We start from the raw sequence: 12,424 nt of genomic DNA on the forward strand, positions 1-12,424 counted from the left end.
AGTCTGAGATTGTGATCACACTATCATTGGAGGAATGGGGGTGTTTAGGAGCCATGGTGAGTGATATAAGGCACCTGGTTTCATCAATTTCCACGTTGCTGAGCCACATTACGAGAATTTTTTTTTTGGCCGGGCCGTGCCGGGCCGGGCAGCTGAAAAACAAGGGGCCTGATCGGCGTAGTTTCTGATGGCCGGGCCGGGCCGGGTCCAAGCCTTACATAAGAGTCGCACACCCCTGACAACTGATGTGTCAGACACTTCCACCAATCCGTTTGACATGGCCAGATACCAACAGTTCGACGGTCCAAAGCGCTAAAACGCAACACGGCCCCTCGCTTCCTCCATTTGACGACCAAGCAGACTCTGGTGGACTCTGCCTTCCATTCCTAAATTGGCCACAAGACCACAGCGCATCCCCAAGGAATACCACGACACGGCCATTAATAATCCCCGATTGGCAAAATGACAATGTACATCTACCTATATCCTAGACAGCGCGGATCACGCCAAGACGATATACCCTCTCTGGTGAAAAAGTCACCTAACCGCGCCAATATCGACTCAGCCAGACTGGTAAAACCGCGATGCAAGATCGACTATCAACAAATCAAGGTGCTGCACAAGTCCACCATCGTACGACAGAGTATGTACTCGTATTTCATTAAGTTTCCAACCTCATCCGCCATTCTGTTTTATTGTGAATAATTTATTGATACCAATGACCAATTTATATTACCCCAAACTTATATACGCACGACGAATCAATCCACAAACGCACCTTACAGTTGCCATCAATCAACCATCTGGATTTTGCTGTGACGGTCCTCGCTGCAAAGATAAACCCACCCACTCTTCGCAATATTACAATCCACGACACCAGCCCAACAAGCCCTTAATAGGCGTTTCGGTATGATAACGAGGGATTTATTGAAAGCTAACAACAGTTACTAATGAGCAAATGTACTGCTTTTACCTCATACAGTGCCCCCTTGAACCAGGTAAGAAAGGATCATTCCGAACTTACAGACGACACGAGTACCTTCAAGACATAAGTCAGTTGAACGCCAATGTCCAGATTTCACTACCGTCCAATCACCAGTCGACCTCTACCACGGCCACGCAAAGTAGGAAAAGAAACGGCCAACATCTCAATCACACTATGTCCAACAACAAACGCTTGCGACAAGCTTGTACAGGTATCAATGGAGGAGGTCCTCATCTAGGAAAGGCCAAGCACGCCAACCGTCAATGCACATGGCATGTGTGCCCCGTCGTACGTTTTGTTATACCGTGTTTTCACAGCGCAATTACTTCACCAACGCATACTGACACAGTTTTGATGCAAACTTTAGTGCTGCTGTACCCAGCGTGAAGCCACAGGTGCTAAGTGTTACACCCATGAAAGCGGTGAGTGTGCTAAGGTTACCCCCAGCACTCAGCCTTTCCTACAAACCGTATTGGACACCGCCGATGAAAGAGGTCTCATTACGCAAGAAACGACGAATGGTGACTCGGCCATTGCAGACGTTACTGTGGCGGATCTACTAGGGCCAGCTCCTCCGGTGCATCCTTTAGTAATTTCATCAACTGCGATGTGTACATACCATCTCAATCGATCCAAGGAAGACAAAGCAAGACGTGCAACGGAGGCTGCAGAAGCCAGCTGCGATAGAAACATATCAATATCTCTCTGGATGACTGTACGTGTTTCATTTGTGTGATAGTGACAAGAATCATCATGAAAGCTAACAATGTTGCACCTAACAGGCCGAAAGCGAACCAATTCCCTTCCTGTTTGCACCCAAATCGATAAAGCAATATTCCATATCCGAATGTGAAGCTTTGATGATATTTTTACAAGCACAGGATCCCAACTGGAACAAGTTGCTGCGAGTTTACGACGTGAAGGCGGACAGATGGGTAAGCGCGCGTTCACATATTCCACTATTCAGCATAATACGAGTATGAGACTGATTTTACCAATCCAACACAGAACATCACGTTGGTTGGGACATCTATTCCTATGACGACCCCCCTCCGCGAGGCTCTTGTATGTTTGACTAATGTCGACCCAAAGATGTGCCTTGGAATGGCAGAGCTACAAGTACGACTTGTCCCAGCAGCCAGAACAAGCCTCAAATCTGTTGTCGACTCTCTGCGAGCCACGCCCACGCCGAACTCAAAACGTGTATCTACCAGTTTTGTATTGAGTCCTAGTTCTCACAAGTCGGCCACGATGTACAGTAGTTCCGAATCTTCACCAACACCGCAAATCACCTATTTGGGCTCTATTCAACGGCCAGGCGCAGGACAAATGTCAAGTTGTTATGGAAAACGGCAACCACCACCAACCGTGATAATCCACGACGAGGAAGCCACAACACTGGAGCCATTACCCCATACGCCGGAGCCTTTACCACATAAAGAGGCAAGGCGGCCAAATTTCTCTCGAAATATACTCAATGACATCTCCAGCTCTGTTCCACCTTGCATTACGCATCCGACACAAACAGCACAAGCAAATGCCTTATACGATTACATGTCAGACCTGCCTGATATTGATGAGGTCTTCTCGAACGCACAGAGTACGAATCAAATCAACTCTATATCTACTCCAAATCCCGACTTCAACATAACCGAAGGCGCCACTACGGAGGTACCTTCTCCAGCAGCTATACCTGCAGGACTTACACCTAGCCCATCGCCTTCGCCGCAACCTGCAGCAACCGCGGAAGTTGTGGCATCCACTTCTACGCGGAGGTCCAAGAACACTGGCCTAGTTAGCACCAAGATTTGGTTAATTGATGTCTGTCTAAATATTGACTTGATTTTCTGATTCAACAATAAACAGTGGCCACCGCCTGACATGCCCATGAGAAAAATGACTCAGTGGCACTTGGCGCATACAACTAAAAGTGGTAAGCGCGAAATTTGGGAATCATTCTTTTCGCCTGCATACAAGTGGGACCGTACTGCTATGTATCGATACATACAATGGATTAACAAGGTCTCGAAGGACCGCTGGGCTGATTGGTATGAGGAATGTGAGCGAGAGCAGGTAGAAGCTACTTCCGAAGCTGCGCGCAAAACCTTTGCTAGCGAATTGGAGGCCGCTGGGTAACTCTGACAGTTTTTCCGGAGTAACTTTTATACTCCCTTCCTATACATGTCGTGTGCCAGAGGTTGTTACGCGTTTCCTCATTTCCATTTGCCTCATTATTTGGGTCGTATGTTTCAATTCTCTTCTTGATATATCTCTCATTATCGAGTCATCGTTCACTTTTTATATTTTCATTATTCATACATTTTCATAAATATGATTTTATTTGTTTATAGTGTGATATAATCAAATCGTTTTTTCAGACCGTCCATTTTGGTCAAACAAATGATCGATGACAATTTAACAGTACAGTTAAATTGTCTTGATTGTTACGTGTCCGATATGCACCTTGCTGGCCTTTGGAGACGCGTTGATCTAACATATATAAACTCGCATCATGATTGAGTCATCGTTGTGTGTCCAACAACATGTGTACAACAACGTATAATGCATGAAAGGCAGCCGCAAGATTCCGGCATGCTCGCAATCATTAAAAATGTGTATAATTATACTATACAAAGTTACAATCCAGATTGCCTCTTATCATGATGCATGAAACACAAGGATGCATTTAGATATATTGACGCAGCGGATATCTACGTCGATCAGACATATTTTATTGTTTGTCTATAGAGACGTGAGTATCACCATTTTACGTTTGTTTGCCAAATAACTTTGTGCGTGATGTTGAAGAACCAAAAGAAACATATAGCCCGAGTTGGCCGCGATATAATAATAACAGACACATCCAACGTTTGTGAACAACGTTGGATATGATATGACATGGATTGTTGAGATGAGAACCAAATAAATAGTAGCCGACGTCACGGCGGTACAACAAACAAATATAGCACGTGAGCATCACGTACTGATTTGCGAAAATGGCTATCCACACCTGATCATCAGTCATAAAAGGTGTTCATCACGACTACGTTTGCACTTGTTCAACTTCACATTCATCCGATTCCTACTATATCATTTATTCTCTGCTTTATATATTTATCGGTTGCTATTCTATTTCACTATCACTTGTCCATAAATAATGGACACGAGACCCAATCGTCAACAATCCGAAGAGAATCCTATCATCATTCCAGATGAAGCGCTCCCGGAGGTTAAAGCAGGCATACCGCAATGCTACTGGTGTAACCTATTCGGACATATGCAGCCTCTCTGTCCATCTAGACAGGCGAAGCTAGCCCGGACTGCTCGACCGTACAGGGATTGGCGACGTGTGGTGGGGTGCAGAACCCTTTATAGTATCAACGTCTTGTGGCCATCACCGCCACCCCCAGAGGTGGCGCCGATCCAAATTGATCTAACTCAGAACGTTGCTGCCCTTGAGCAAGATGACACGTGAGTATCATCGCGCGTTTAGCTCTTTGTTCCGAAGTGTTACCTTGTTGTTTGATAAATATCTGACCTGCTTTGATTACAAAGTACTACCGCTGAGACCAATGGCGAAGTACTCGTCATACATACTGTTGTTGACGAAGTTCAAGTACCAGAGTAAGTCATAATGTTTCATTTGATCACGAACTTAGTTTGTTGGTAGGTAAACTGAGCCTTATTCAATTCAATCCATCCAGCGTGAGGAGCACCGGGCCTAATGGCGACACAGAAGTAGTGGGCTCTAACTTTGAGATTACCCAAGTTGAAGGGTAAGTACATAGATTGGAAGCAATCTAACTTGCTTCCTTCAGATTGATGACATTACTTTTATGTTCGACAGCACACCTGCCTACGTCGAGGTCGAGGCCGCACACGCTAGCTCTGATATTCAAGTGTCAGTTAATGAGAGCTGATGACTGACTATCATTCAATGACCTAACATATGCACTCCCCGCAGAACGCCTGTCATCGAGGATATCGTGGAAAATGTGGTATTTGGTCAAGCTGATGCTGGTATGTCCCAACTCATATACATCACGTTATAGATGTGAATCAGGTTGATCTCACGTTTTCACGTGACCGATACAGAACACCAGTCTTTCATATCGCCTTCCACCGCAACACACGATGGCGATGGTACAATAACTCAGGAAGTATTGAACGAAATAGTGTAAGTCATCATGGTGATTGATCCATCATTGACTTAGCCCTGACCTGACTTGATGCGCTCCTCAGACTATTTGCAGGAGGACCAGAGGGGGTTGATGTTATGAATTTACACGAGGATTTGTAAGTGCGCTATTTGTCAATCCTCATTATAAGGTATATTATCAACTTGCTAACATCAAGGTTGTAGACCTTCTCACAGTGACGCAGATGAGTTCCGAGGACGCAAAAGGGCCCGTATATCTTATGAATTCAACCAATCGGTTCGATCATCTGCGCGATCGCACCGATCGCACCGGTCGGCACAATCAGCACGTTCGAGATCATGTTCATCTATTTGGAGATCATATGAGTTTGAAGTATAAGTGCTTGTGTGGTATTGAGGTGTTGCTTACACGCCCCTGCTGAAACCAACCAGTGGATACTTTTGATTCAATGTATTTTTAAAAGGAATCACTTTGATGTAATTATTGCAACTTGCAATGATGCTCAAATGAGGTAAATTGAGTTATCATCTTAACAACTTGATCACATATGTGAAGACATGTTCAGCTTGCCGAAAGACTTCAAATGTCATCGCTTAACCCATGTGATAAGATATCAACTCACGCGAGAGTTTGCCAAAGTTGATATCATGGTTCAAAAATCCAATGGGCATTACTTATAATGCCCATTGGATTTTAATCCTTCCTTCAGAGATTGTGTAATAGGAAAGTATTTTATAATATACGAATATATTTTATAATTAATGCCCTACATCATCTCGACTTATTTATTGTCACACCAGTTTTCTTTTGATCATGCCACATCCCAGTCGCAGTGATAGTTCTAAAGTTGATGTTCACAACATGTTGTCACCTGTTGATCAAACACCTGCGACCAGCGATCGGTTCGATTCAGTACCTCCGATACTTCAAATTGAAAAGCCATCAACCGCAGGTGCCGGAGCCATAGTTGGCGCTGAAGATGTCGATGACGACGGGGTTTCTCAGTTCAACACCACGTCAAACACCGATACAAAGAATGATGTGACCAAAGCTTCACTTACGGAATCTGAACATTCTTCAGCTGCTGTAGTACCGTCATCAGCGCGATCTAAAGCTAAGGTCAGGGCTGTCCGTTATACGCGTCCCCAGGTTGAAGGTGAATACGCATCCAATGTAACGTATTTATTAGATTTAATTATTTAATTGACATACGTTAAATTTTCGAACTGCCATTGCCCGAATCAGAGGTGCCAGGTGCAGGCAGCCTGATGGTTGTATCTTGGCAAGTTCGCACTCAATCATTGAGACCAGATTATTCCTCCAGGCGCGCTGCATTTCTTTACCACTTAAATGGATTCTACGGCTACAACGGCGATTCCGATCCCATGAAACCTATTTACGAGCCAGACCTCACGACCTGGGTGTCTGAATGCATTGTAATTCATCAATTAGGTAGAGAGGTTGATATCTCGGGCTCAAGGGATTCAAATGAATGGGTTGTCAGGGAATTACAAGGTGACGGGGTGGACATGCCCTTTCGGGGAGTAGTCAGGTATCATGCCTTCTGGTCATCCACGGCCACCTCAGGTAAAGATTGAGCTTTGGAAATAGCCAATGGTCATATGTATGTGGCGCAAATGCTTAGAAGATTCAAAATGCGCCTTCAACGGTTGTGGCAAGGTCAACGTCTACCTGATTACTTAGCTGATCAACATAGCCAATGGTTTATACGCGCGGCGGCTTTGCACGTAAGTTCAATCTTAGAGTAAGCTTTTATTTGTTTACCTACATCTAACTGCCTGTTGGGTGTATGGTGGGATCCTCCAGGTTCCCCGAGTGTCTTTGTTGCAAACAATAGGTCAGCTCGAACCTGATGTCCCTCATTGGGTCTTGTGCGAATCAGCACAAGATGGACAACGTACTCGTTACATGTCTCTATCGTGTTTTAGGGACGCTTTGCCCGCTTCAGATCCTTGGAAGTAGCTGTTGTTTGCTTTTGTACATTATGCTTACCAGGAAAGTCGAGGTGAAACATTGATCAGTCAGATTGATTGTGACACATGGGGCAACATCTCGAACATAGTGTGTTTCAATAAAGGGTAAGCACGGCGTTTCCCTCCTTTCCCAACTGATCTTCAGGTGTAATACTAATGATTTTGGGACAGGTCTTACTATTTCGATAATAGTGATCAAATGGACACACCTTTTATGTTATTTAGAGGTGAACATCCGTGCAACGCAATCTGCACCGAGCTTCACCTTTCGGCCCTTAAAATATGAACTCATTAAATGCATAAACCTTTTCACATATATAATTATTAGTGTCAATTATGGTAAGGAAGATATTGAAGCTTCCGTTTTGTGTCAGGGTACGATGTTAATCAATGTTTTCATAGCTCTCCACTAGCTACTTTTCTTTCAAAATCTTCTACCCATCTTGTACCTTCATTGTAATCTTGTGCAGAATCTATCCTTTATGAAGATCGGTGATAAGACAGCTTTAATTGTATGTGGTAAACTCAGCACCTACCTCACCCGTGGATATGAATGCCTTCTGCCATCCTCAATTAATGCCTTCCTCAAATAAGTCACAGTGACGTCACGGGTAATTCCGAAAGGCCGACAAGTCATTATAAGTTTCCCAACTTTCGTTGGTTCTTCCATCCAACATCATCATATTGAAACTGTGTCCGGCTTTCAACACCTACACCACATCATCGACATGCACAACCCCGATACTAGCCTATTGGACGAAAGTCTTAAATCTGTCACTGTTGCTGGCGAAAGCGACATTAGTTTATCATCATCATCTTTGCCTGCCGATAACTCTGGCGATTGTGCGCTCAGTTATAAATCTTGCGCAGCCATATCGCCAGGTGACAGCTTGATCCACCGCACCCTCGATATAGACGATCATGATGATAGCATCATGAGTTCCAACGATATGTCGGGTGGTTTGTAATTTTGATGTATCACGTTTGTATTTTTGATACATGTGTTTGTTGATAAAATGGCCATTTCCTTAGAAATCATCACAGACGCATCTGGTAATGGTGTGACGGCGCGTGTGCCTTATTTCGAGAGATTAGAAAACTTAGGACTCAAAGCGGAAGGAACCCTCTACCGGCTCTCCGAACTACTGCCTGATCAAAAGGCTATTTTCACCATTTACAATCAATACGAACATGTTAACTACCTGGGAGACCGTGTCGCTTACAGCTCATTTCAATTAGTTGGTAGGTGCAATGGCGGCGATTGGGTTGTTTGCAAAATTTATGTACATCACAGAGAGAGCGAGATCCAAGGCCATCGATTCCTCAAGTTTCATATAGCTTGGTCGGGTATGGCATCTCAAGGACGGGCCTATTGTTTTGACCGCGCTCACAGCTTCCGATTCGCCGCTATGGCTTTGCATCAGTTCAAGAGGATGTTCTTCAAGAAGAGGCGAGATCATCATGGCAGGATTATTGATTTACATCAGAGATGGCACCACGAGTGCTTGGCTTTGACGGTGATTCATAATATATTGAGTATTATCTCGCTATTTTAATAGCAAGAATATTTCATTCAACTAATCCATGATTTATTTATGAACTTCTATAGATTACGCCGGTGCATATTTTGCAGTCTACGGGATCCACTTATGATGACGAACCACGATGGATGTTATGTGAGGGTGTAACCGATCAGTTTAGTCACGCATACGTGACCAACGAAAAGTTTAACAACCCGCCAGGTGAATATCAACGTTGGACCAAGATAGTTCAAGCGTTCATACATTATGTTTACGACCTCAGCAACAGCAACACTGTCATCACCAGTCTTGAATGTGACAAACATGGGAGGTTGAGCAACGTCGTATGCATCACTAAAAAGCAAGCGTTTCTACATTCTTTACGTATTGAATACACAAACTGACCATCAATAATCGGAATTATTTTTCAATTATCAGCAGCCCTCCTTACCACAGTCGCCACATTGCCGGAGTGGCAGAAATGGTCCAACAAGCTTTCATCCGCTTTCCTGATGAACATGTTTGCAACGAGCTATGTGAGCTCCTTGGAAACATAAGGATGGATTGATTATAATTCCATCGGGGCGTCAATTATAAAGCACGAATGCTTTATAACGCTGATATGTCATGCGCAGGTATGATCATAATTGGCTGCTGGTTTTTTATTTTTATCTTTTATCAGTTTGATTGTAACGTAGTGATCACCATCAGTATGCTCCGTTATTTATTTAATTTATTTGGTTACTATCTTTATGTACTTCCGCATGAAATCTCATCATTGTATATTAGTTAGTGCGACTGAACGCGAGTTTATTCTTTGGTGAATGAATAATACAAACCTGAGTTGAAAACAAGTGATCGGCTAGTTTTTGAGAGGTTGATCATGATGTCCACTACAATCATCAGATTTATCAAATGACATTCATTCTTTCATTCATTAGATTGCTGCGTAATCCTAAAACTATATATACAAAATATGATAAATCAGCTTTTATGTACATTTATTCAAATTTATAGCTCATCTGGTTAACATATTGTTCAAGTTACAATAATCATTGTATATTCATGTAGAGTTAGAAATCTGAGAAGGGAAACGTTTACATCGTGTACAACATATAAGCCGTCTTACATATATATCCTTCATGTGCGTGTGAATTTGATGACAAAATTTGTTCATATATAAAGAAAGAGAACCAAATTAACTTATCGAGTTTATAATAAAGAAGGTAAAATGACATTAATATTTGTTTATTACTATAAGCTTGGTGATGATGTGTAATAAGGGTGTGTGGAGATAAAACGTAAATAATTGATGCGAGATGTGATGATACAAGTGTGATTTATATTCACATTTGTAGTGGATACGGACTTTGTTGTGCAACATGTGATGGAACATTGCAGCAAAAGTTGGTCTTCTTCACAAGCTTGGTTAGCAGTGAGTCATTGCGCACACGGATCATTTCTTCCAGAAAAAAACGGTAGTTGATCTCATGCATACCTCGGCATATGGATAGGAAACCTCTGTACCATGCATTGGTGATTTCCGCTGCAGAGCCGTTGAAACGCCAGCTACCATCGGCTTTCTTGAGGAATGGCCAGCACTTTGGATCGTTGTTTTTCCGGCACTGAGTGTCTTTCTCAGAGTGAGTCCGCATGTGGAAGGGGTCGATGGGTCTGATAGTGCCTTTGAGTCTTTCCATTGCAGCGGGGTCCTTGCGCAGAGATTTGTCAAACGTGCAAGAGTTGTCGAAAAATTGAATCGGTGGTAGCACTGGGAATTTTCTTTCGAGGATTTCCTAATGTTAGAGATAGATATGTGCTTCATTAACAAAGGTCAAGACGAGTGGTTGCCAATTTGTAAACTCACTCAAACCAATATAACAGACTCCGCACGGTACATTGTCTCCCTGGCCAGGGTGATCCCACACGTGGCAACAAATAGCAGGTTGTTGTGTGTCTTGGCGTTTGAGCAGGTGGGCTTCTTGGTAACATTGGAGGCACGTATGGTATCTTCACCATCTCGGCCCGCTTTGTGGCTCCTGTCTGACTCATCTCGCTCAACCAAGGCGTCCAGATTGAAAGAATCGGTGTCGGCGTCTAGTGCGGCGGTAGGATCTTCAGGCAATTTGGCACCAGTTCGCTGGTTGAAAGCCAGCGCAGCCCGAGACCTCCGAGTCTTCTCATGTCAAATTTGAATAGCTTCTTGGTGTTCGGCTAGGTCGCATGCCTTCGTGTCGCCTATCGCGTCTCGGGTACAAGGTTGTGCGTGACACAGTTTGCCTAGAATGGGCGTGTGAATGGGGCAATACCGGTCTTTGGGGGTTTCGAGCATGACGGTGCAAGGCGGTGGGTTGGTATCAGAGGGGTTGATGGATGTAAGTTGCTCTTTTGTAGCGCTGCAGCGTGGATGACCTATGGTAATCCCGTCCATGGCGATCGCCCGAAGAGCTGGACAAAGATGTTGGGTAAGCTTCGTTTTGTCTCATAGCAATGATTGTGGTATTGTACTCACCCAAACCTCCTCCTGCTTCGTCAGGATTCTCAAGGATCTCCGTGCATTCCGAGCACATGTGATCAATATAAGGGTTTCCTTCAAGTTCCATCCACGTCAAGACGGTGAGCTTGGCCTCACGAAATCGGTGTCGCGATCCTCCAGAGTTAGATACACTCATCATTCGATTGCGCATGTTGAAATGTCGTAATAGGTGATTCAGGTCCAACGCCGTCGTGCAACAATGATCACTTAGCGTAGGCTTGAAAGTTTCGCCAACGAAGTGGTTAGGGGCTGCGTTCGAGAGCTGATGTGAACTATTGTAAATAGTCACTAAGTTGTATATCGATACACTGGTGTCGGAAAAAGGTTAATTCGGTTAGAGTGATGGGGTACTACATTTAATCTTTTCCTGTCACTTACTGAGCTAGTGATTGTGCGTGGTTGAAATAGTCCAGCAGCCGTACGGTCATAAAATAATGCATGTTGACTTGTATACAGTCAGGGTCTTTTCTGACCGTGTCTAAATAGTAGGTTCGATGATCCTTCTGCGAACAATACATGGCCCTATAGCTTGTTTTACATTCTAATAACAACCACTTAAAATGAACAATGCTGCTAACCTGAATTATTTCCTTGAACTGCTTTAAAGATAGAGGTGCTTACTTCGGCAATATGTCGTGTGGTGGCGAACTGACTTGACCCCATCAAGATCATATAGATAACCAGTGATAGGTTTCCGCTTTTCCAAAGTTTTACGTCCGAGGCCCTTGCAGTCTTCATTGGGGCATTCTTCTTGGTAGGGCGGCCAGAAGGTTCGTTCGGGAATGGAAAGTGCTCTGCCTTCACCGCTGAGGCCTTGATCACGAACTAGCGCAGAGGGTTCGACGTATGATGGGGCAAGCGTTGGGTATAAAACTGTCCATAGCACCTCCCACGTTCCGGGTACTACTGGAGGTCGGAGGACAGCGTTCAGGTATTCATACGGACCATTGTCTTTGTCTATTCTAATGGAGCCTTGGTTAATTTTCACAAAATGGCTTGCGACGGTGACAAATCAAAAAACATCTTGACCGTCAAGTGTGTCTAGCACGGCGGGAAATTCTGATAGCACTTCGTAGATCTGAGCCATACGCATGTTCGGAATTGATGGATGAGGTAGGTGCGATGGATGGGTAGTCGCTCCCACTGAAAGAGTGATTCCGCATTGGAAAGGCTGCACTGCCGTCTGGGAGCAACGGGGAAATCTCTTTTTTCTTTCTTTTTTTTCTTTT

General features: G+C 44.0%; 3 protein-coding genes across 3 annotated transcripts; all 3 read left to right on the forward strand.

Moving 5' to 3' along the window:
- Positions 1–1,159: 1,159 nt before the first annotated feature.
- Positions 1,160–3,121, forward strand: MELLADRAFT_87264 (uncharacterized protein; the record flags this gene model as incomplete). The annotated part of the gene is made up of 5 exons (XM_007419472.1): positions 1,160–1,273; positions 1,353–1,700; positions 1,768–1,920; positions 1,994–2,779; positions 2,852–3,121. 5 exons carry the CDS (start codon positions 1,160–1,162, stop codon positions 3,119–3,121), a joined length of 1,671 nt encoding a protein of 556 aa, XP_007419534.1.
- Positions 3,122–4,142: 1,021 nt separating this feature from the next.
- On the forward strand, positions 4,143–7,425 carry MELLADRAFT_114519 (uncharacterized protein; the record flags this gene model as incomplete). Its single annotated transcript, XM_007419473.1, has 11 exons — positions 4,143–4,456; positions 4,541–4,609; positions 4,645–4,761; positions 4,833–4,886; positions 4,950–5,005; positions 5,081–5,162; positions 5,228–5,281; positions 5,946–6,301; positions 6,391–6,732; positions 6,973–7,003; positions 7,311–7,425. 11 exons carry the CDS (start codon positions 4,143–4,145, stop codon positions 7,423–7,425), a joined length of 1,590 nt encoding a protein of 529 aa, XP_007419535.1.
- Positions 7,426–7,867: 442 nt separating this feature from the next.
- MELLADRAFT_114520 (uncharacterized protein) lies at positions 7,868–9,711 on the forward strand (the record flags this gene model as incomplete). Its single annotated transcript, XM_007419474.1, has 6 exons — positions 7,868–8,099; positions 8,172–8,422; positions 8,749–8,990; positions 9,098–9,195; positions 9,358–9,447; positions 9,677–9,711. The coding sequence occupies 6 exons, from the start codon at positions 7,868–7,870 to the stop codon at positions 9,709–9,711; spliced, it is 948 nt and encodes a 315-aa protein (XP_007419536.1).
- Between the last annotated feature and the right edge of the window lie 2,713 nt (positions 9,712–12,424).

This window comes from Melampsora larici-populina (assembly GCF_000204055.1).
Source record: "Melampsora larici-populina 98AG31 unplaced genomic scaffold MELLAscaffold_208, whole genome shotgun sequence".
NCBI classification, from domain to species: Eukaryota; Fungi; Basidiomycota; class Pucciniomycetes; order Pucciniales; family Melampsoraceae; genus Melampsora; species Melampsora laricis-populina.